Source organism: Elephas maximus, chromosome 20 (assembly GCF_024166365.1).
Source record: "Elephas maximus indicus isolate mEleMax1 chromosome 20, mEleMax1 primary haplotype, whole genome shotgun sequence".
NCBI lineage: Eukaryota > Metazoa > Chordata > Mammalia > Proboscidea > Elephantidae > Elephas > Elephas maximus.
In genome coordinates, this window is record NC_064838.1 from 56,868,626 (window position 1) to 56,891,261 (window position 22,636).

Consider the following 22,636-nt stretch of genomic DNA (forward strand, 5'->3'; position numbering starts at 1 on the left):
CAAATTTCAGATTTCTTATCAAATATTGGCCTGTCACAAGAAAGAAAGCCAAGCAAGTCAAAGGAATGTCCTTGTAAGACCTCACAATGCTAAAGCGCATTCCGTGCCTTGAGGTTTTCCCACAGGTTTTACTCTTTAGAGGAAATAACTGAAGTCAACCAAAAATCAAAAGTTGATCTGCTCGGGTGAGAGAGGTGTCAGCGGGAGTCAGACTGTGTCCGCCAGTCTCTTCCAACTTGTTTGTTCAAACCCTACTGGAGCCTGAGCAACAATAAAAGGCAGAAGGCCGCAGCTTTGCCTCGGTTACTGGGCTGAGGGGATGACCTCAATGATGCAGCACCTCATCTGATGCCTCAGCTTTCCCTTCTCTATTTTCCTCACCCCAATCCTTTGCTGGGATCAAACGCCTTTCCTGCCCCTTCTGCACTGGACCAATTCCACCTCTGAGAAACAGTTTAGAAGACAAATTGTGGTAGGGCCACCCAGCTTGGGGTACACAGTAAGTGGAGCTGTGGGTCCTGCTCAGCCAGCTACTACCTGGGAACAACTTAAAAAGGAAAGATAAAAACTGCCCTCTCCCTCCAGGTCTCAGTCTTTGTCGTCGGAGGGACCAACGAGGAGAACCTGCCTTCCCCAACCGCCTCCTGCTACATGGTGTCCCAGAAGGCCCTCCTGGCATGGGGGAACCAGAAACAAGGTTTTCTTGTGCCAAATCACCCTTGGTGGCTTCATTACTACTGATTATCTCCTGTAGAGTAAGAATAAAAGTCCTGAGTAAAGATTGTTCTCTTGTAATTTTGCATCATATGACCAACATAATCATTATGTATCTCTAATCAGACACACACTCAGGAGAACTGCAGTTGTATGCTTTATGTCTAATGTCATACCTGTCCTACAACTAGTCAAGACACACCTTAAAATAACCAGTCTGGTCAATGACTGATGGGGAAAGCTGCATGCCACTCATCATTAACAAGCACTTCTTGTACATTTATTACAAATTAGGTACTCTTCTGCTCCGATAAGGTCCATGCTGGGGCCCAATTACATGGCAGGGACACAAAGGTAAACATGGCAAGGTTCCTGTCCTCCAAAAATTCAGGGGCTAGGGAAGGAGGCAGACAGAAAAATAAATGATCACAATGGGGTTAAGTGCTATAGTAGAGTACTTCAGAAAGTATAACATTGTCTAGAAACGTAAGAATGCTGAGGCCACTGAAGTTTTTGTAGTTCTATTAGCTAAAGTGACTCAAACCTATAGCCATGTTACCTGCCTCTTGCGTGTGAAGCCGTAAGGGATCCTGACAGTTTTAAAAGGTCTCACTTATCTTAAAAACCCCTTCCTTATTGGAGCAGAAGAGTACCTAATCTTTTATAAATAAAAGATTTAGTATAGATGCTTATTTTATCATTTAAGAATTACCAATCAAAAAAACAAAAACACAAATTAAAAAAAAAAGCCCACACCCTCTTGGCCAAGTAAAGGAAAGAACACATCCTTTGTGCTTGCTGCTGAGGTCACAAGGAAGATCTCTCGGTTACCTTCAAAGAGCTAATGCAAACTGTGAAGTGCTAAAAAAAAGTCAAACACTTTTCCTCACCTGTCTTTAATCATACCACTTACCACTTTAGAAGGCAGTTTCTGAAAAAGTTCACTAATAAGATGTCCTGATGGATTTGTGGCTACAACTATGGCTTCAAGAAGCTGCTCCAGGATCTCCTTCAAGTAACTTGGAGATGACTTGGGGGGAGGGAGAGAGAAGGGAAGAGAAAAAAGTACTTGGTGAGAGAAATCCAAAAATAAAAGCTGAATATTAAATAGTTACTAAAATTGTAAAGCTAATTCAAAATAATGAAAAAGCATCAGTCACAAGAAGAGCCGGAGAAAGCATGTTCCAAGCAGAGGACAACAACTGCAAAGTTCCAGAGGCAGAAACACACTTGGCATGTTTTAGGAATAGTGACCAGTTCAATCTACAAAAATATTCCTAACTAAAGTGATTACACTGTATTTTAATCACAATACTGCCTACCCTTCCTTATGTGATGTCTCAATCTAGTAATACTGGACCAGCCCTTGATAATATGAAGATTATCTTTAAAAGTGAGCCACAAATGTGCATCAGTGTTAAAGGAATTCAAGAAAACCACCAACAATGGCACCCACTGTCCAGGTTGTCCCAGGATCCCTGGGAAGTGGAGTGAGACTCTAGCTGCATGCCTACTTACTCTTCTAGTTCCCAATACAACTATACAGGAAGCCCAGCTGCTCACAGCAGCCCTGAGAAAACCACCACATCCCAGACAGCCCACCCACCACAGGTTTCGGCTGCATGCTTACTCCATCAGTCACTGCCCCTTGATTGTCTTGCCCATCTTCATCATCATCTTCATCGTCTGCTTCTCCTTTCTGAACAAATTCATTTCTTGTTCGAAGGTACAAATCCCAGAGCTTGCAAGCAGCTTTATATTCAGGAGAATCTGGCTATACATAGGCAAATAGGAAAAACATGTTAGTTCAGTAGTTTTATTGTTATCAACTGTCACTACTTTCAAAGCATCCTATTCCAGCAGAGGTGTGTATTCTAAAACTAAGAAAATTCGTTTATAAATTTAACAATCCTTATGGTTGAAGGAAAGAAGCCCTGGTGCTACAGTGGTTAAGCAACTGGCTGCTAACTGAGAGGTCGGCACTTTGAACCTACCAGCTGCTCTGTGGGAGGAAAGACCTGGCAACCTGCACCTATAAAGATAACAGCCTTTTAGGAAACCCTATGGGACACTTCTACTCTGTCCTACAGGATTGCTTTGAGTTGGAATCGACTCAATGGCATACAACAACAACAATTAAAGGATTCATGGGCCTCAATCCCCCTTCTGTAGAAACTAAGCCTGTTTTAAAAGCATTCTGAAATTAAATTATTTTACTTATTTATGCCTTATCTCATACAAAAAGACTTGAGGCAGAAGGTAAATGGTTTGCTTAACACACACCCACTGCCACTGAGTTGATGCCCACTCATAGCGACCCTACAGGACATAGCAAAACTGTCCCATAGGGTTTCCAAGGACTGCCTGGTGTATTTGAACTGCTGAACTTTTGGTTAGCAGCTATAGTTCTTAACTACTACACCACCGGGGTTTCCAAATGGTTGGCTAAGTTTAAGCTAATTATTAATAAAATGCTAAGAAAGACAACTTAAAGACTAAAAGTTTATAGAAGCTAATAATGATTGTTCTGATATTATTTCCATTTTTTAACTATTTAATGTTTATGTGAAGATTTCTGTTTCTGAAATACAGTGGGTATGAACTCTGACTAAACCTTTCCATTGAAAGCAATGTTTGATGTAACGTTAAAAAAAAAAAAAACTTTTTAAAATGCATCCATTTGTTGCCACTGAGGAGGAAGGAATGTTCATAATGCAAAAATGGAGTGAAAGTAGAAGCCCTGATGACCAAACAAAACCCTGCAGCCAACGTTCACCTTGAGCACATTTGCAAGACAAGATAAACCTATGCTTCAGTTTCAAGTCTCCTGGAGGCTTTAATTGTTAGGGAACACAACAATTCCCAAATTATATAAATAAAAAGACATCCATATCTAGACATATTACAGTATAACTGTAAAATACAAAAGACAAGATACTAATGGCAGCCAATTAGACTGACAGATGACTTCTCAACAGCAATTAAAAAAATGAAGAAAAATGTAGTCAATTTGTGAACAAGATTAAACACTGACTGGATAAAACAATAGTATTGTTTTATGAATTAAAAAGTTGCCACAATAGAACTAAAATACACAACACTAGCAGCACAAATAAAGGGTGATCAGGGTGGAATTTTTCTAATGACTTTGTATTGTTTAGAAGACACTGATTAACTTTCAACTTTGATAAGTTAATTATGCACATTAAAACTTCTTAGAGAAGCTTTAAAGGATATTAATAGCTCTTACAACTTCCAAATTAGTAGAGAGAATAAGAGGGATTAAAAAAAAAAAATTCCAAAAGGAGACAAAGAGAAAAACAACATAAAAAAGTGAGACCAGTAGAAAATAAAAATTCAGATGGTAGGAATATATCCAAAGATAATGGTAATTACTCAAACTGTAAGGAGACGACATGCCCCAGTTAAAAGGTAAAAATTACCAATCAGATTAATAGAAATTCATGTATACGCTGTTTACAAGAGATACACCAGCATTAAAAAGATACGAAAAGAACATGGAGGAACCTGGAAGGCATTATGCTGAGTGAAATTAGTCAGTTGCAAAAGGACAAATATTGTATAAGACCACTATTAGAAGAACTAGAGAAAGTTTAAACTAGGAAGCAAACATTCTTTTGTGGTTACGAGAGTGGGGAGGAAGGGAGGGAGGAAAAGGGGCATTCACTAATTAGATAGTAAGTAAGAACTACTTTAGGTGGAGGGAAAGACAGCACACAATACAGGGAAGGTCAGCACAATTGGACTAAACCAAAAGCAAAGAAGTTTCCTGAATAAACTGAATGCTTCAAAGGTCAGTGTAGCAGGGGCAGGGGCCTGGGGACCATGGTTTCAGGGGATATCCAAGTCAATTGGCATAATAAAACCTATTAAGAAAACATTCTGCATCCCACTTTGAAGAGCGGTACCTGGGGTCTTAAACGCTAGCAAGCAGCCATCTAAGATGCATCAATCGGTCTCAACCCACCTAGATCAAAGGAGAATGAAGAACACCAAGGACACAAGGCAATTATGAGCCCAAGAGACAGAAAGGGCCACATGAACTAGAGATTACAGCATCCTGAGAATAGAAGAACTAGATGGTACCCGGCTACAACCGATGACTGCCCTGACAGGGAACACAACAGAGAACCCCTGAGGGAGCAGGAGAACAGTGGGATGCAGACCCCAAATTCTCATAAGACCAGACTTAATGGTCTGACTGAGACTAGAAGGACCCTGGTGGTCATGGCCCCCAGACCTTCTGTTGGCCCAGGACAGGAACCATTCCTGAAGCCAACTCTTCAGACATGGATTGGACTGGACAATGGGTTGGAGAGGGATGCTGGTGAGGAGTGAGCTTCTTGGATCAGGTGGACACTTGAGACTATGTTGGCATCTCCTGCCTGGAGGGAAGATGAGAGGGTGGAGGGGGTTAGAGCCTGGCGAAAAGGACACGAAAACAGAGTGGAGGGAGAGAGCGGGCTGTCTCATTAGGTGGAGAGTAATTGGGAGTGTGTAGCAAGGTGTATATGAGTTTTTGTGTGAGAGACTGACTTGATTTGTAAACTTTCACTTAAAGCACAATAAAAATTATAAAAAAAAAGATATGAAAAGGTTGAAAGGAAAAGAACAGGGAAGAAAGCTAAGGTAAACACCAAAATAAAGCTCGTATGGCTGTTGCAACATCAGACAAAGTAGTAGACTTTAAGACAGAAGACATTACTAGTGATAAAGAGGGAGGATACATAATGCTAAAAACTTCAATTTACTAGGACGATATAACAATTCAAATTAGTATGCTCCTATTTACATAGTCTCAAAATACATACAACAGATTTATAAGGAGAAACAAACTTATCATCAGAGATTTTAAAATACCTCATCCAGTAAGTGGGTAGTTCATACAGGTAAATCAGTAAGGATATGAAAGGTATCAGTACCACAATTAACAAGCTTGATCTAACGGACACATGTAGAGCAATGTACTCAACTAATGACACTCTTGTTACATTGACAAAATTCATAGTAGCATTATTCACAACAGGCAAAAAGTGGAAACAACCTAGATGTCCATCAACCAGTGAATGCATAAACAAAATGCAGTATAACCATAAAATGGAATATTACTTAGCCGTAAAAATGAACAAAGTACTGATTTTGCTACAACAGGAATAAACCTTGAAAATACTATGCTCAGAGAAAGAAGCCAGACCTAAAAGGTCACATATTGCACGATTTCATTTATACAGAATGTTCAGAATAAACAAATCCATAGACAGAAAGTAGCCTGTGGTTGCCAGAGGCTAAGAAGGGGACAATGGGGAGTGCCGCGTAACGGGTATGGGGTTTCTTTCTAGGGTGATAAAAATATTCTGGAATTAGATAGCGGTGATGGTTGTACAACTTTTTGAATATACTTTAAAAACCACTGAGTTGTATACTTTAAAATGGTATGTCAATTACACATATGGTATACAATGTATCTGAAGAATCTTTATGAAGAAAAATTTAAAGCTTTACTATAAAATACATTAGAGAAGATTTAAATAGATGAAGTCTTACCAAATTCATAGATCAAAAGCAGTTATCATAATTACATCAATTCTCCCCAATATGATCTATAAAGTCAATTCCAACAGTTTCTTTTAATGTGTGTGTGAGTGCTTGCTGAACTTAAGACAATAATTCTAAAATGTGTAAGGGAAGGCAAAGGGCCAAGAATAGTCAACATGCTTTCCTCACCAGAGAAAAAAATGATAAAGCCATAGCACTTAGAAATATATTGGCCCAATAACAGATAAAACTAGCCAGTGGAACAGAGTAAAAGGCCCAGAAACAGACTCATGCATACCTGGAGACAATGACAGCACTGACAGTGTGACAGATAAGGAAAGGATGGCCATGTCAAGGTGTGCGTTACATCTACAGGAAAAAAACAGACCTATACCTCACAGAAGAGCCAAAATCAATGCCAGCTGCACTGAAGACTTACATGTAAAAAACAAAACTACTGGAAGAAATTACAAGAGAAGAAAATCTTTATGAACTTTGGGCAAGAAGGATTTCTGAAACAACACAGAAAATACGATAACCCACAAAGTAAAAAGAATGATAAATTTGATTATATATTAAAATTTAAAAAATGGCTGTTGTTCAAAAGACACCAAAAAAAAAAAAGTGTGAAAAGACAATCACACAGTGGGAGAAGACATTGGCGACATACATAACCAAAAAGGGTCAGTATCTAGACCAAAACTCGTTGCAGTCGAGTCGATTTGGACTCAACAGCGACCTTACAGGACACAGGAGAACTGCCTCAAGAGGGTTTCCAAGGAGCGGCTGGTAGATTCGACCCGCCCATTTTTTTGATTAACAGCTGAGCTCTTAACCACTGAGCCACCAGGGCTCCTTAGTATCTAGAATACATAAAAATTTCTAGAAATACATAAAATGACGAACAACCCAAGAGAAAAAATAGAGAAAAGACGTAAGCAGACACCTCATAGAAGGAGTACGTAAGAATAGCTCATGATCACATGAGTGTTCCGCCTCTTTACTAACAAAAGAAATGCAAACTCAAATTACAGTTAGGTACCACTACTCACCCACAAGACTGGTAAACATTAAAAAGCCAGACAGTATCGAATCGGTGAGGATGTGGAGACCTTCCAGATTGGATGCTTTCTTACCTTATAATAGGCCTTTGCATTGTTAAAAAGCAGCTGGAAGTCAGCAGTCAGCAGGTTAACATCATCATACTCTTCCATTTTTAGTTTCTGCTGGATTTTCATCAAGTCAATGGGTTGAGAAACCACTTCATAATAATCTGGTTGATTTCTGTTATAATTTAAATATACATATTTGTAGACGGCATTAATCTAAAGCTATACAGTATTTCAAAACTATCTGGGATAGTGTCCAATATTCCAAGTTACTGAGCAGATTACAATCTGCCACCAGACTCACTCCCGTTATTAGGAACAATATGGAGTAACAAAAGCAAATGGATCTGTTTCCTTTTCAAAATACGTATTAATGATATAAAAACCTAAATTACTATCTGTGATGGTCTTTCATATGATAAATATTTAAAGCTAAGAGCATCACCTCTAAAACCATGTCACTGATATGATGCAAATGAAGATGGTATTCAAGAGTGGCTGAAAACAGATTCATGTTTCAAACCTCTGAATAAACTTACAGAATGACAGTCAGAACTTTTTTCTGCTGAGAACTATCAAGTGCCTATTATCTATACAGCTTTAATATCAATTATTAAAGTTACACAGGAGAAAGAGGAGATCCCTGGCTTCAAAGAGCTTACCAAAGATAAAAGACGTACTACACACTCAAACCGGACCAAACTGTTAAACCAATCAACCACAAAAATCAGGACAGTGGTTATTTCTTGGACAGCGGGCAGGGGGATAGTGAAGGGCACACAGGAAAATTCAAAGGTAGTTAACAACGGTTTCTCAAGCCAGGTTTTGAGTTCATGGATGTTTATTATTATTCTTTCCAGCTTTTTTAACTGGGCTTCCATGAGACAAGTAAACCCTCTGAAAAATTATCTGAGCGACTATTTTCTCAATTCTTTCATTGGGGTTGGTAGTTAGCGCCACTCCAGATGCGTAAGAAACAAGTTATCACATACAAACAAAGCCTTGGCCATCAAGGCTTTATTCTTTCCTAGAACCTTAGTGGAGAAGAGCTACAACATACATGGTATTTCTTTTGGCATGTATGCTATATTTAGATTATTTTTACTTTTTATTTTGATATAAAAGCTATAAGAACAGTATCTTTAAATTACGCAAAAGCCCATTCCTCAACAAACTTCCAACTTACTCAATTTTTAATTTTACCAGCATCAACTCATGGATTTCTATTTGATTCAAAAAAATCATTACTATACTTACTTTGATGCTCAAAATGGGCCCCTCACCCCATATTTGGCCAGTAGGAGTCCTTTCAAGCCGGCTTCTATGTCCTTAACATATTCCCATCATACTTTGAGCTCTTATTTTCTGGCACCATTTCATACTTTGCCTGATATAGCCTTGAAACCAGCTATTTCCCAAGGAACTCCAGTTCCTTTTAGTGGTGAATGGTATTCAAAAATAAGATCTGGGTGTTAGATGTGTTCATTGCTACCGGGGTGTTGCCGCTCCCAGGCTGTCTCAGTGGACAAACAACAACAAAAAAAAACAAACCCAGTGCAATCGAGTCAATTCCGACTCACAGAGCTAGAAAACATACATATTACATCTGCATTTATTTCTATCTATCTACATATTGGAAACCATGAATTCACACAAATATCTCTAATTCCAATCCAACAACACAGCGTTCATTCTAGTTTCCTCCCTCTCCCTATTTGAAGCTCCCTTCTCAGATAGCGAGTCTCTCAGTGGAGCTAATGGTTAATGTGCTTGGCTGCTGTCATGGATTGAATTATGCTCCCCCAAAAATAAGCGTATCAACTTGGCTGGGCCATGATTCCTAGTATTTTGTGGTTGTCCTCCATTTTGTGACTGTAATTTTTTGTTAAAGAGGGTCAGGGTGGGGTTACCTTTACTTGGGTCACCTCCCTGATCCAATGTACAGGGAGTTTCCCTGGGGTGTGGCCTGCACCACCTTTTATCTTACAAGAGATAAAAGAAAAGGGAAGTAAGCAGAGAGTGGGGGACCTCATACCACCAAGAAAGCAGCACTGGGAGCAGAGCGTGCCCTTTGGACCCGGGGTCCCTGTGCAGAGAAACTCCTAGTCCAGGGGAAGATTGATGTAAAGACCGACAGAGAGAGAAAGTCTTCCCCTGGAGCTGACACCATGAATTGGGACTTCTAGCCTGTGAGAAAATAAATTTCTCTTCGTTAAAGCAATCCACTTATCGTATTTCTGTTACAGCAGCACTAGGTGACTAAGACAGTTGCTAACCAAAAAACTGGAGGTTCGAGTCTGCCTAGAGGCACATCAGGAGGCCTGGCAATCTACTTCCAAAAAATCAGCCATTGAAAACCCTGTGGAGCAAAGTTTTACCGTGACACATATAGGGTTGCCATGAATTGTAATCAACCTGATGGCAACTTGTTTGGTGTTCCTGGGTGGTGCAGATGGTTAACGCATTTGGCTGCTACCCAAAATGCTGGAGGTTTGAGTCTACCCAGAAGCGCCTCAGAAGAAAGGCTGGGTGATCTACTTCCAAAAAACTAGCCATCGAAAACCCTACGGAGGACAGTTCAACTCTGATGGGGTTGCCATGAGTCAGAATCAACTTGACAGCAACCTTTTTTTTCCCTCAGATAGTTAGAAGCCTGGCTCTCACATAACCAATCTCTTGATGCTGTCCTACTTCTACCATGTGATGCCCTTCTCAGCCCACTGAGCTGCTGCCCCCTGTACCAAGCCACCACCTCTTGAGATATAAAGAGAGAGGTGAGCAGAGAGACAGAGGGACCTCATACCACCAAGAAAACAGCGCTGGGAGCAGAGCGCGACTTTTGGACCCAGGGTTCCTGCACAGAGAAGCTGCTAGTCCAGGGGAAGGTTGATGAGAAGGCCGACAAAGAGAGAAAGCCTTCCCCTGGAGCTGATGCCCTGAATTTGGACTTCTAGCCTACTTTACTGTGAGGAAATAAACTTCTCTTTGTTAAAGCCATCCACTTGTAGTATTTAGTATTTCTGTTAATAGAAGCACTAGATGACTAAGACAGCCTACTAGGAAGACCAGTTAATACAACTATTATTCATATTTATGTACCAAACACTAAGGCCAAAGATGAAGAAATTGAAGATTTTTACCAACTTCTGCAGTCTGAAATTGATCAAACATACATTCAAGATGCACTGATAATTACCAGTGATAGGAATGCAAAAGCTGGAAACAAAGAAGGATCAGTAGTTGGAGGACATGGCCTTGGAGACAGAAACGATGCCAGAGATCACATGATGGGATTCTGCAAGACCAACAACTTATTCACCGCAAATACCTTTTTTCAACAACATAAATGGTGACTACACGTGCGGACCTGGTTAGATGAAATGCACAGGAATCAAATCGACTGTATCTGTGGAAACAGATGATGGAGAAGCTCAATATCACCAGTCAGAATAACGCCAGGGGTCAAACGCGGAACAGACCACCAACAGCTCATATGCAAGTTCGACTAGAAGAAAATTAAATCCACAAGAGCCTAAGTATGACCTTGAATATATCCCACCTGAATTTAGAGACCACCTCAAAAATATATTTGATGCACTAAACTCATGACAGAAGATGAGTTGTGGGATGACAGGAAGGACATCATACATGAAAAAAGCAAAAGGTCATTAAAAAGACAGCAAAGAAAGAAAAGACCAAAATGGACATCGGAACAAACTCTAAAACTTGCTCTTGAACATGGACAGCTAAAGCAGATGGATGAAAAGATGAATTAAAAGAGCTGAACAGACTTCAAGGGGCGGCTCGAGAAGACAAAGTAAAGCATCGTAACGAAAAGTGCAAAGACCTGGAGTTAGAAAACCAAAAGGGAAGAACGTACTCGGCATTTCTCTGGCTGAAAGAGCTGAAGAAAAAATTCAAGCCTCAAATTGCAATACTGAAGGATTCTAGAAAGAAAATATTAAACGACACAGAAAACATCAAAGTAAGATAGAAAGAATCCACAGAGTCACTGTACCAAAAAGAACTGGTCAACGTCTGACAGTACTGAAGGAAGAAATTCAAGCTGCACTGAAGGTACTGGTGAAAAACAATGATCCAGGAATTATGGAACACTGGCTGAGACGTTTCAACAAATGGACACAACGTTTGAAGCACTCACTTTTCTATGCCAAGAAATTTGGAAGACAGCTACCTGGTCAACTGACTGGAAAAGATCCTTATTTGTCCCCATTCCAAAGAAAGGTAATTCAACAGAATGTGGAAGTGACTGAACAACGTCATTAATACCACATCCTGGTAAAATTTTTCTGAAGACAATTCAAAAACAGTTGCAGCAGTACACTGAAAGGGAACTGCCAGGAAGTCTAGCCAGATTCAGAAGTGGACGTGGAACAAAGAATATTAGTTATCTAGTGCTGCTGTAACAGGAATACAAGTGGATGGCTTTAACAAAGAGAAATTTATTTTCTCACAGTCTAAAACTTGTTAAACCATTGCCATCGAGTTAATTCCAACTCATAGTGACTCTATGGGACAAAGCAGAACTGCCCCATAAGGTTTCCAAAGAGCACCTGGTAGATTCAAACTGTCAACATTTTGGTTAGCAGCTCTTAACCACTACATCACCAGGGTTTTCTCTCACAGTCGAGTAGGCTATAAGTCCAAATTCAGGGCGTGAGCTCCAGGGGATGGCCTTCTCTCTCTGTTGGCTCTGGAAGAAGGTCCTTCTCATCAACCTTTCCCTGGACTGGGAGATTCTCCGCACGGGAACCTCAGGTCCAAAGAACGCACTCTGCTCCCAGCCCCATTTTCTTGGTGGTATAAGGTCCACTGTCACTCTGCTCGCTTCTTTTGTATCTCAAAACAGACTCGCTGAAAACAATCCAATCTTGTAGATTGAGTCTTGCCTCCTTAACATAACTGCCACCTATCCCACTCCATGAACATCATAGAGGTAGGATTTATAACACATTAGGAAAATCACATCAGATGACAAAAATAGCGGACCATCACACAATACTGGGAATCATGGCCTAGTCAAATTGATATACATATTTTTTGAGAACACAATTCAATCCATGACATTCTACCCTTTGGCCCCACAAAATTCACGTCTTTGCCACATGTAAAACTTATTCACCCTATCATATCATAGCAAGAGTCCTAAATCAACTCCAAGCCCAAACTCCAAAAATTCCTCTTCAACTGTGAAATTCAAAATACAAGTTATCTGCTTCCAAAGTACAATGGTGGAACAAGCATAAGCTAGACATTTCCATTACAAATGGGAAAAACTAGATGGACAGAAGGGGTAACAGGCACTAAGCAAGTCCACAGAAACTATTACATTAGCCCTCAAGGCTTGAAAATAATCCTCTGTTCTCTGAGACCATTTATACAATGGCCCTGCCCTCCAGACTCTAGCTATTGGCCACACTTTCTGGATTCTGAGTGGAGGCCCCTGGGCTTTCAGCTTCAGCTCCGCCTTCCAGGCCCACTGGAACAGCAACTCCGTTCTGTGGGCTTTAGGCACACCATTGTCCTAGTTCATCTGAGTGGTGACTCCCCCTTAGAAACACCAGAGCCCATGTCTCTACCCTTTGAAACCCCAGAGGTCGTGGCCATACCTTTTGAGACTGAGGTAGCTCAGCTTCCTGTACTCCTTGTCCCTTCAGCTTCTGCTTCCTGGTTCCTTTTCCTCTTGGCCCCTCGGGCCCCTCCACCCTCATCTGCCCTGCTGGGGCAAGTGTTCCAAAACTCTGTAGCAATTCCAGTAAGTGTCCAGAGGCACCCCACTCCACCAGGAAGCCTGTGCAAAGGCACTCAGCTCTCTTGCTCCACAGGTCAGCTCCAGTGGTGTCTGGCACCGGTCTCCTGGTTCTACTGCTGCTGCTTCTCACCATCTGTGCCATCTCCAATGTTAATAGTTCTCCTCACTTCCTTCTGAGCCCTCTATCCATTTGCAGTTTCAAAACTGCTTCCACATTTTAGGAAACCCTGGTGGCATAGTGGTTAAGAGTTTGGCTGCTAACCAAAAGGTCTGGCAGTTCGAATCCACCAGCCAATCCTGTCTGAGAGTCATTTTTTTTTTTTTTGGGGGCAGTATATCATTCTATTATTTAGTTTAAAGTCTCAAACATCTTGCTTACTAGAGATACTTGTGGAAGAATAGCAGTAAATTCAAAGGAAAACGCCATCTCAATAATAATGATGGGAGTATTGTCTATTTGGCAGACATACAAAGTAGGACAGAAGACAGAAAGAAACAATGTGGTGAGCTGGGTGGTAAAACAATAAATGGCGAGCTGTTTCCTCTCGAATGTCTTGACTAAATTCTCTTGTGAGGAAGGGGGATGTTTCTTGGTTTGCATACAAATAGGCATCTGATTGTGGGAACAGAGGGAAAAACTTTAGTAAGGTATTTCCTCAGAAAGGACAGCAGGGATCCAAGCCTTTTTTGTGTCAGGTGCTATTGAGTCGATTTTGACTGATAGCGATCCCATTTGATAGAGCAGAACTGCTCCATAAGGTTTTCCAGGCTGCAATCTTCATGGAACCAGACCTGTCTTCCGAGAAGCCCCTGGGTGGGTTTGAACCGTCAACACATTTCTGTTAGCGGCTAGGCGTTTAACGATTTGTGCCACCAGGATCTAAATTTGTGTCAGTCCGGATGATCCAGGCCACAGAATGCTGACAATGCTCTGTCCTACAGGATCACTACGAATCGGAATCGACTTGACAGTAATGGGTTTGGTGTTTTTGGGTAAAGCAGCACCCTATTTTCTTGGTGCCCAATTCTGCTAAGTCATTTTGTGCTGCTATAATAGAAATACCGTAAGTGGATAGCTTTAACAAAAAGTTTATTTTCTCACAGTCTAGTAAGCTGTAAGTCCAAATTCAGGGTATCAGCTCCAGGGGAGCTGTCAGCTCTGGAGTAAGGTCCTTCTCATCCATCTTCCCCTAGACTAGCAGCTTCTCTGCACAGGAACTCTGGGTCCAAAGGATATGCTCTGTTCCTGATGCTATTTTCTTGGTGGTATGAGGTCCCCCGTCTCTCTGTTCCCTTCTCTCCTTTGTATCTCAAAAGAGATTGGCTCAAGACACAATCCAATCTTGTAAATTGAGTCCTGCCTCGTTAATGTAACTGCTACCTATCCCACCCCATTAACATCACAGACGTAGGATTTACAACACATAGGAGAATCACATCAGGTGAAAAAATGGTAGACAATCACACAATACTGGGAACCATGGCTTAGTCAAATTCATACACATATTTTTGGGGGACACAATTCAATCCATGACAGACACCACTGCTGATGTCAGATGGACCCTGGCTGAAAGCAGAGAGTACTTAAACATAGAGAAAAGCATGAAAAAGTAAAAATCACCCCATCTTCAAGATTAACAGCACTATTAGTATTTTATCAGCATTCTTTCAGACTTCTCTCCATGAACACAAGTACACATATAAATAAAAATTTAACATATACAAAATTGTGCAGTCCATGTTCTTTCACAATAGTTTTGCTTTTTGAACAATAGGTGAGGGCACCCTGACATCATAATGGCTACAAAATAGCCAAAGCAAAACTAAGAGTTTTAACCAGGGAAGTGTTAGGATGAGAAAACATCAGGTCTCCCGTGTAGAGCCTGCTGGCTCCTACCAAACCCAGTCTTCCTTCTTTCCAGGATGACGGCATTCTCAGCTGCTGCGTGGCTAATAAGGACCATATTCTCCAGTTCTGCTGCAGCTAGGTATGGCTAACCCAAGAGCTGAAGTGTGCCATGTCCAGGTCATGCCCTTTAACTTCTGTTGCCTACTTGATGGAAGGCGGGTGTGGTGGACCATCTCAGACCACGTAGTCAAGGGTGATACCCCAAGGGCACTGCAATAAAGAGACAGTACCTGGCCTCTTCACAGGACTTTTACATAAAAGAGATTTCCTCTAGTTGCAGTCACTGTAAATTTAGATGCCTCTGTTGTTGTTACGGGCCCTCAAGTCAGTTCAACTCACAGTTACTCCATGTACAACAGAACGAAACACTGCCCCACCATGCACCACTCTCATAATTGTTGCTATGTTTGAGCCCACTGTTGCAGCTGCTGTGTCAAGCCTTCTCTTTGACTGTCTTCCTCTTTTTCACTGACCCTCTATTTTACAAAGTATGATATCCTTCTCCAGGGACTGGTCGCTCCTCATGACATGTCCGAAGTAAGCAAAACGAAGTCTCACTATCCACTTCAAAGGAGGATTCTGGCTGTATTTCTTCCAAGACAGATTTGTTCGTTCTTCTGGAAGTCCATGGTATACTTAATATTCTTTGCCAACACTGTACTTTAGAGGTATCAATTCTTCTTCAGTCTTCCTTATTCATTGCTCAGCTTTTGCATGCATGTAAGGCAATTGAAACCACCACAGCTTGGGTCTGGTACACCTAAGTCTTTAAAGTGACATCGTTGCTTCTGAATGCTTTAAAGAAGTTTTTTGCAATATATATGCCCAATGTAACATATCATTTGATTTGCTGATTGCTGCTTCCATGGGCATTGATTGTGGATATAAGTAAAATATGTCTGCTATGGTTAAGGTAGTTTGTCAACTTGGCTGGGCCAAGATTCTCAGTGGTTTGGCAGTAATGTAATGATGTAGTTATCCTCCATTTTGCCATATAATGTAATCACCCCCATGATGTAATCTGATGTGATCAACCAATCAGTTGACTGGGGAGTTTCCTTGAGCTTGTGGCCTGCATCCAATATACGTGGATGTTCTGGCATAGCTTGCTGGCTTTTACTCGCTCTGGATTGTGCATCCAATTTCTCATCGTCTGACCTGTGGTTCTTGAGACTTCAGCTAACAGTCTGCCATACTGCCTGGCAATCTGGGGATTTGTTGGCCTTGCCCACCTGTGAGCCAGCAGCCTGCCATCTGATATGCCCATCTTGGGTATGTCAGCCCCTGCAGCTACATGAGTTAAGAAAAGCCTCTAGCCTGATGCTTGACCCACAGGCTTGGGACTTGCCGGCCTCTACAACTGTGTGAGACATTTCCTTGAGATAAATTTCTCCGTATCTATAAATACACCTCTCTGGTTTTGCTTCTCTAGAGAATTCAGTCTGACAGGTGTCTTAGTACAAGCAACCTAATACACTAACGAGAACAAAATCTCAAAAAAAGACTCATAAAGTGTGTGGCTTGAACAATACTATTTCCTATAAACAGTTGAGAAAACATATGTATTCCACTCAGGAAGGGTAGAGGTAAACTCAGGAACCTGGGGAAGGCGGCAGTGCTCAGAAGGTACCGTAGTGCTCCAGCACCCAAGGCCTGTCCCCTCTGCCCCTCAGCACCAGCTTGCTGGTGGAGAACAGGCAGCAGAGGGTCAGTGACCTGTTGTACAGTACAGCATAGGTACAGTAGGAGGTCTGTGTACTCCTGAATGCTGCTGCTGTTGCTGCTCCTCTATACAACACACTGGGGGAAGAGTACAGGCTTTGGTGTCAGAAAGACCTGAGTCTAAATTCTGGTTCTCTTTTAGCAGTTCTGAGAACCTATGCAAGTTCTCACCTGTAAACTGTGAAAATAATATTTCTTAGATTTAAACAAGATATGTCTGGAAATTGCTTGGCATGCTGTCTAGCACGTGGTAAAAGATAAATACGGGCTTTTATCGTCACATGCTAACTAAATGAAGTATCTTTTAGAAGGCTGCTATTGATAAGTCAATTCGTATCTGGAGACAGTTATTTCATTTTAAAAAGATCCCCTCTTTTTTGTCCATGACTAATTTGCAGGGCTCTCCTAATTCAGGATGGTGACATCACATCTTTGGTGGCTGTGCTCTCTTGAGGTGAGAAGTTTGTGTTTAGCTCAACCTGGAGCTTGTGAGCTACCTACTCTGGCATCACTAATCATGAAAGGACCTAAATCTTTAATTCACTCGTTGTACTGGTTTCCCACTGCTGCTGTAACAAATTATGACAAACTTACTGGCTTAAGACAACACAACTTAGCTTAGTTTGTGAAATGAGTCTCACTGGGCTACAACCAAGGTGTTGGCAGGGCTGCATTCCCTCTCGAGGCTCTAAGGGAGAATCCGTTTCCCTGCCTTTTCCAGTTTCTGGAGGTTCCCTGCATTCCTTGGCTTCCTCCATCTTCAAAGCCAGCAGCATAGCATCCTGAGATCTGACTTTCTTTTACCTCCCTCTTCCCCACTTAAGGACCCCTGCGATTATACTGGGCCCACCTAGGTCATCCAGGATAATCTACCCAGCTACAGGTCATCTGATTAGCAACTTTAATTCCCTCTTGCCATGCAATCTAACACAGTCACAGGTTCTATGGATCAGGGAACATGGACATATTTGGGATCGGTATTCTGCCTGCCACACTCATGCATGTTTTTAGAACAAATGACCTCACATGCCAGGGTTTTGAAGGGAATAGTGTTATTATTTTGACAGTGAGAAAGGAAGGATGCTGTAGTCAGGGGGAATGCAGCCTCCATAAGCAGGTGTGCAAGGTACATATGGGGTCAGCAATTTGCTTTACTTGGTTGGAATGCAAAGCTAAGCCCGACAGTAAGAGGAAAAAAGTTAGAAAGCAAGGTGATAACAGTCACTGTGGCAGAGTTTGAAAAATTGATCCCTCTTAACTATGACTATTACAACTTTATTGCTATCTTAAAGGCCATAAATAATTTTTCAAAATATGCTTCACTACATCTTGGCAACAAAGGCTAAAATCTGGACCCCATAATTATTTAAGCCACTCCTTCCAAAGGAAAACTCAAATTACCAAACACTTGAAGCATGGACCCTGGCCCAAATCCCTCCAGGGCACGGATGCTTCCAACTCACCTTCGTTTTGGTGCCCTAATGAAGAGCTCACAGAGGAGCCGGCCCTGCTCATCCTTATAGTCGCGGATGGTGTTGTAGAGTTCATGGCACACAGCAATCTATACACAGGAATAGGAGAAAACCACCACAAAAGTGAACAGAAAGCCGGGACAGGCATAAGGATTATCTACTACTTTTCAGTAAAAACATACCCGTAAAAGGCAAGTAGAAAAAACAAAAGATGAATTTCAAAAGAAACTTTATAATACATAGGAACCCACGTCTGAAATACACTGACATCTCTTTTATTTAAAATAATCTAATTGATTAAATTTGGGGGTACCTTTCATCAAATTTTTGTGATTGGTGATTTTTTTTTCTTTTTAAATCTTTTAAACTGATCAGCTTCTATTACTCTCTTGCTTAAAATCATTTGATAGAAGGACTACAATGAAAATAAAACTGAAGCCCCTAACAGTACCTACAAAGGCCCTACATACTCTGGCTGGGTGGACCGTGCAGTTTCTTCCTATAATCACGAGATCCCAAACCTGTTCCTGATCCACCCCCTCAGCACTGGTCCCCTCTGCCTGGACCTCTTCTCCAGGGCTCTGCAGGGTTGGTGCCTTGTCACCACAGAGAAGCCTTTCCTGAAGACACTACCAAAATAGCTCTAAACACCCAAACTTGTCTTCTTAGCATTTATCACTAGCTAGAAATACGGTTAATGCATTTGTTCTCTTGTTTACATTCTGCTTCCCCTACACTAGAACCTGAGCTCCACGTGAAGAATTAACTTGTCTAACACATGGGTATATTCTAACTACTGGTGGGTTTATTGTAACTACTAGAACAGTGCTTGGCACATGACAGGCACACAATTATTTGTTGAATGAATGTGTGATGTGACATACTGATACTCTTCATGATTTTATAATACTAAATTGTACTATTACTGCAGTTTCGGTTAAATGTAAACTTGTCATAAAAGAAACGTTAAGAATATCAAGCAAGAGGAAAAGGAAGCAGAGAGGCCTTGCATTTTAACCACTACCATAAAAGGAAGGGCACGAGAATCACGGGAAAAGCAGGCACTGTGTGGTCCACGTTACTCACAGGATCTACAGTTGGAAGATTGGAGAGTCTCCTTCTTTTCCTGCTTGGGCCTGGTGTGGACACAGAATGGTGCCCGTCATCAAAGTCCCCGCTGACGCTACTGGAAGGGGAGGTAGCTCTTCTTCTCTTGGAACCCATGGAATCCAACTTCTTCTGTAAGAAATAATTAGTCATGTTCTTATTTTTAAATTTAGACTCTGCCACCAAATTCAGCTGATCACCTACCACCACGCTTCTGGCTGAAAGAAGTTTAACTAGCTGTAAGTTTCTCCAATGGTAAGTCCTGGACCTCACTCCTCTAGCCTCTTCCCTTTTCATGGGACAAATTCAGCAAAAGTATACTCATGTGTATACCTCCAACTTTGAATGACTGAACCACTTCTGACCCTAAATTCACCTTGGACTAGTTTCCCAACCCATGTGCAGCGATACAAGGTGTTGGTCTCTCAGTCCCTGAGACAGCCAGGCAGGCTTGGGGGACAGAGGCCCCAAGGCAGTCACTCATTATGGAGCTGGCAGCCTCATCTGGTTTCCCCAGTGTACCTTACACTTATCATTTTCCAGATGGGCTATGGTGTAGAAAACGGTAGGAAGCAGTGCCTGGGGCAAATGAATAGTGTAAAAAAAGGGACAGAGAATATTTAACCTTCTAGCATTTTAGATGCACCTTAAAATTAATACAGTGAAAATTAATTTTTTCCATTCATTAAAGCAAGATTCACAAGACACACCCCTGAAAAACACTTAATGTGACTTGCCATATGCCACATACAGAAATAGTGAAGCTGTGCTTTGGAATTCTTCTGTTAGACAATGGACCTCTTTTTCAGTTTTGTGAGGTACTCTATCCCCATGAATTTTGAAATCAGAGCTTCCAGTCCTAGTAGGTGATCTGGAAGAGCACCCCAGAGGTAAGCTTTTAGGCCTTGCCTGGCCTTCCAGAAGCATTTAAATATTTGTGCACCGTCTTCCTTCTGACTGTCCTCTTCCTAATTCTAGAAATAGCTACAGGAAAAGTGTGTGAAAAAGTGCCAACCACAATGCTGGTATCTGTAAAGTGCACCTTAAATTCTCAAGCATAAAAGGCACTTCAGGAATGCAAGAATATATCATGGTAACTATGCCGGCTTGGTTGGTGAAAATAAAATGTGGGAGTTCAGCACATATAGGGCAATTTAGCTTTAACATTATCAGCTTTCTACATAGTGACTTAAATAACTACTAACTATTGAAATAAAACATCTTACTTTTACCCCAATAAAAATTTAAAACAATAACATATCTTCTAAGACCACCAAAATAAAAAGACAAAATTAATAGACTGAACATTTTTTATTAAAGGTCCTTATCTATAGCAACCTTCAAAATCAGAACTAGAAACCATACAAGCAAAACAAATTTAAGACAGATTACTTTTATCAAGTAGGGCAGAATAAGACAACAAAAATGGGATATGTATTTGTGTCTATATTCTATGCTTAGAACTTGGGGTTGAGTTTTCCTGTGGCTGAAGTAATGAACCTTGCTACAAAGGCACTGATTCCTCACACATGTAACTTACTAAGCTGCACTGGGTTTGTTTTTTTTTTTTCATTCTAACTATGGGTACTTTTTAGTTTTTATTACAATTTCTCTGTGCTCTCACTTTGGGGCTGGCTGCTGAGTAACTAGCCTTAAGGCAACTTTACAAGTGTATGCATTTGGCTATGACACAAGAAATGCAACCACAAGTCAAATCATCTGCTACAGACAGAGGGGAAGGGTATGCTTATATACCCAAGAAAAGTCCCACAGTGTTTATAATTTAACAACAGGACCTAACAGTATATTGTGATTTCAAGGATCTTTTTCTAAAGCAAAGAGAAAAAACTCAGATCCAATTGACATTCAACTTCCCTAAGACACCAGCAGCCAAAAGAATGGGAACAGTAGAGCACTGGTTGCCAGCAGTATGGGCAGAAGAGGTGGGGGATCTAACTTTGAGGTGGGGATCTCCTGGGAGCTGAAAGCAGGTGCAAAACATGCAAAAATTTTGCTAAGCAACTAAGAAACAAGAGGAGACTCCTATCTCCTCCTCGGAATTCAAGTTCACAGGGTGTTTAAAAATAATCTACCCTGATGATGCTGCCATCTTCTCGGCTTTGGTTTGTTACACAGCATAGTAGTTTTCAGTTTGCTAAAACTGACTAAAATCTTCAGAGGACTTAGACCAAGGGCAGCCAAGTTTTATTGATTTGTGTTTGTTTTATAAAGGCTGGCGAACTGGCTTTTCAACTCATTAAGACAACGAAACTAAAAACCAGCCCTTTGTTAACAAGGGCACAGGTGGAATGTGATGAACACGAGGAGGGAATTTTTATGGAAAGGATAACAAAAATTAAAGGTGGAAGTTGAAAGGCAAGGAGAACAGAAAAGGGAGAGAGTGTAGATGATCAGTGATTTACCAGCTTTACCAGAGCACAACCAGCGCCTCGAAAAGCCAGTCTCCTCATTATGTCTGAAGGCCAAGTGCAGCCAGTGGGAGAAGGCAGGGCTTTAGAAGTGCTGATTCAATGTTAGTATATTCAAAACTGAAAGAGAAGAACAAGGCAGAGAAAGGGGAAATACAAAGGAAGGGTCAGAAGGAGTAAAAATGAGTACGAGTAGATAGAAAACATTCAAATAGAACTGCTAGAGAAAGAGAACTGAGCTGGAGAAAACAGGTGTATCGGTTCTCTCGCACCTACTAAACTGCTGCAAAGGCTTAGGCTCTAACAGTACCTGCCCTCTCTTCTATTTTAAGCCAAATGCTTTTCATCTACTAAAGGTGCCTCCCATGGAACAAGCGGTCGGTCGCATGCCCCTTCGCTCACACGGAACAACTGTCAAGTCCCGACTGAAGTGTGCCTTCCTAACTGCTCCCTAGTCAAGAAGAGCAGAGTTCAATCACAGAGCCGCAATGGACTGTGAACACGTATCAGAGACTTGCATGTGACACAGAGTTTTGGCAAGCTGGAACAAACTGAGAATGCTCCATGTGAGCAAAGGGTCTGGAAAACTCCTTCCCCCTCAAAAATTCAAAATATGGCAACATTTCTTTCTACAAGTCCTATCAGCATTTGAGAGACACCATCTACGGTTTTACCAAGGTTAAACAAAAAATGCCTTCAACCATTTTGGCAGAAGTTCAAAATTCTATAAATAGTCCAGTGAAAACCAAAAAACATAAATGACTGGAGTGTGTGAATACATATCATGCAAGAATCAAAAATCCTCCAATCATTAATTTATTTAATAAAACAAGAAAAAGACGCAA

The 22,636-nt window shown here is 41.2% G+C and overlaps 1 protein-coding gene across 19 annotated transcripts in view; it reads right to left on the minus strand.

Annotated features, from left to right (window-relative positions):
• Positions 1 to 22,636, minus strand: part of PBRM1 (polybromo 1) — a 126,752-nt gene that overhangs the window by 101,761 nt on the left and 2,355 nt on the right. For 12 of the 19 annotated variants that reach the window (XR_007514485.1, XR_007514486.1, XM_049863259.1 and 9 more), the window contains exons 2-6: positions 19,342 to 19,494; positions 18,247 to 18,344; positions 7,407 to 7,554; positions 2,345 to 2,488; positions 1,628 to 1,744 (exon numbers count right to left, since the gene is read on the minus strand). Coding sequence is in view for 17 of the 19 variants with exons in the window: in XM_049863259.1 (XP_049719216.1) it covers positions 1,628 to 1,744; positions 2,345 to 2,488; positions 7,407 to 7,554; positions 18,247 to 18,344; positions 19,342 to 19,494 (660 nt within the window). In the remaining 2 variants the exon portion in view is untranslated. Of the gene's footprint in view, positions 1 to 1,627; positions 1,745 to 2,344; positions 2,489 to 7,406; positions 7,555 to 18,246; positions 18,345 to 19,341; positions 19,495 to 21,785; positions 22,630 to 22,636 lie in introns of those variants that run through there. The other 7 variants (XM_049863274.1, XM_049863270.1, XM_049863269.1 and 4 more) reach the window with 3 other exon arrangements.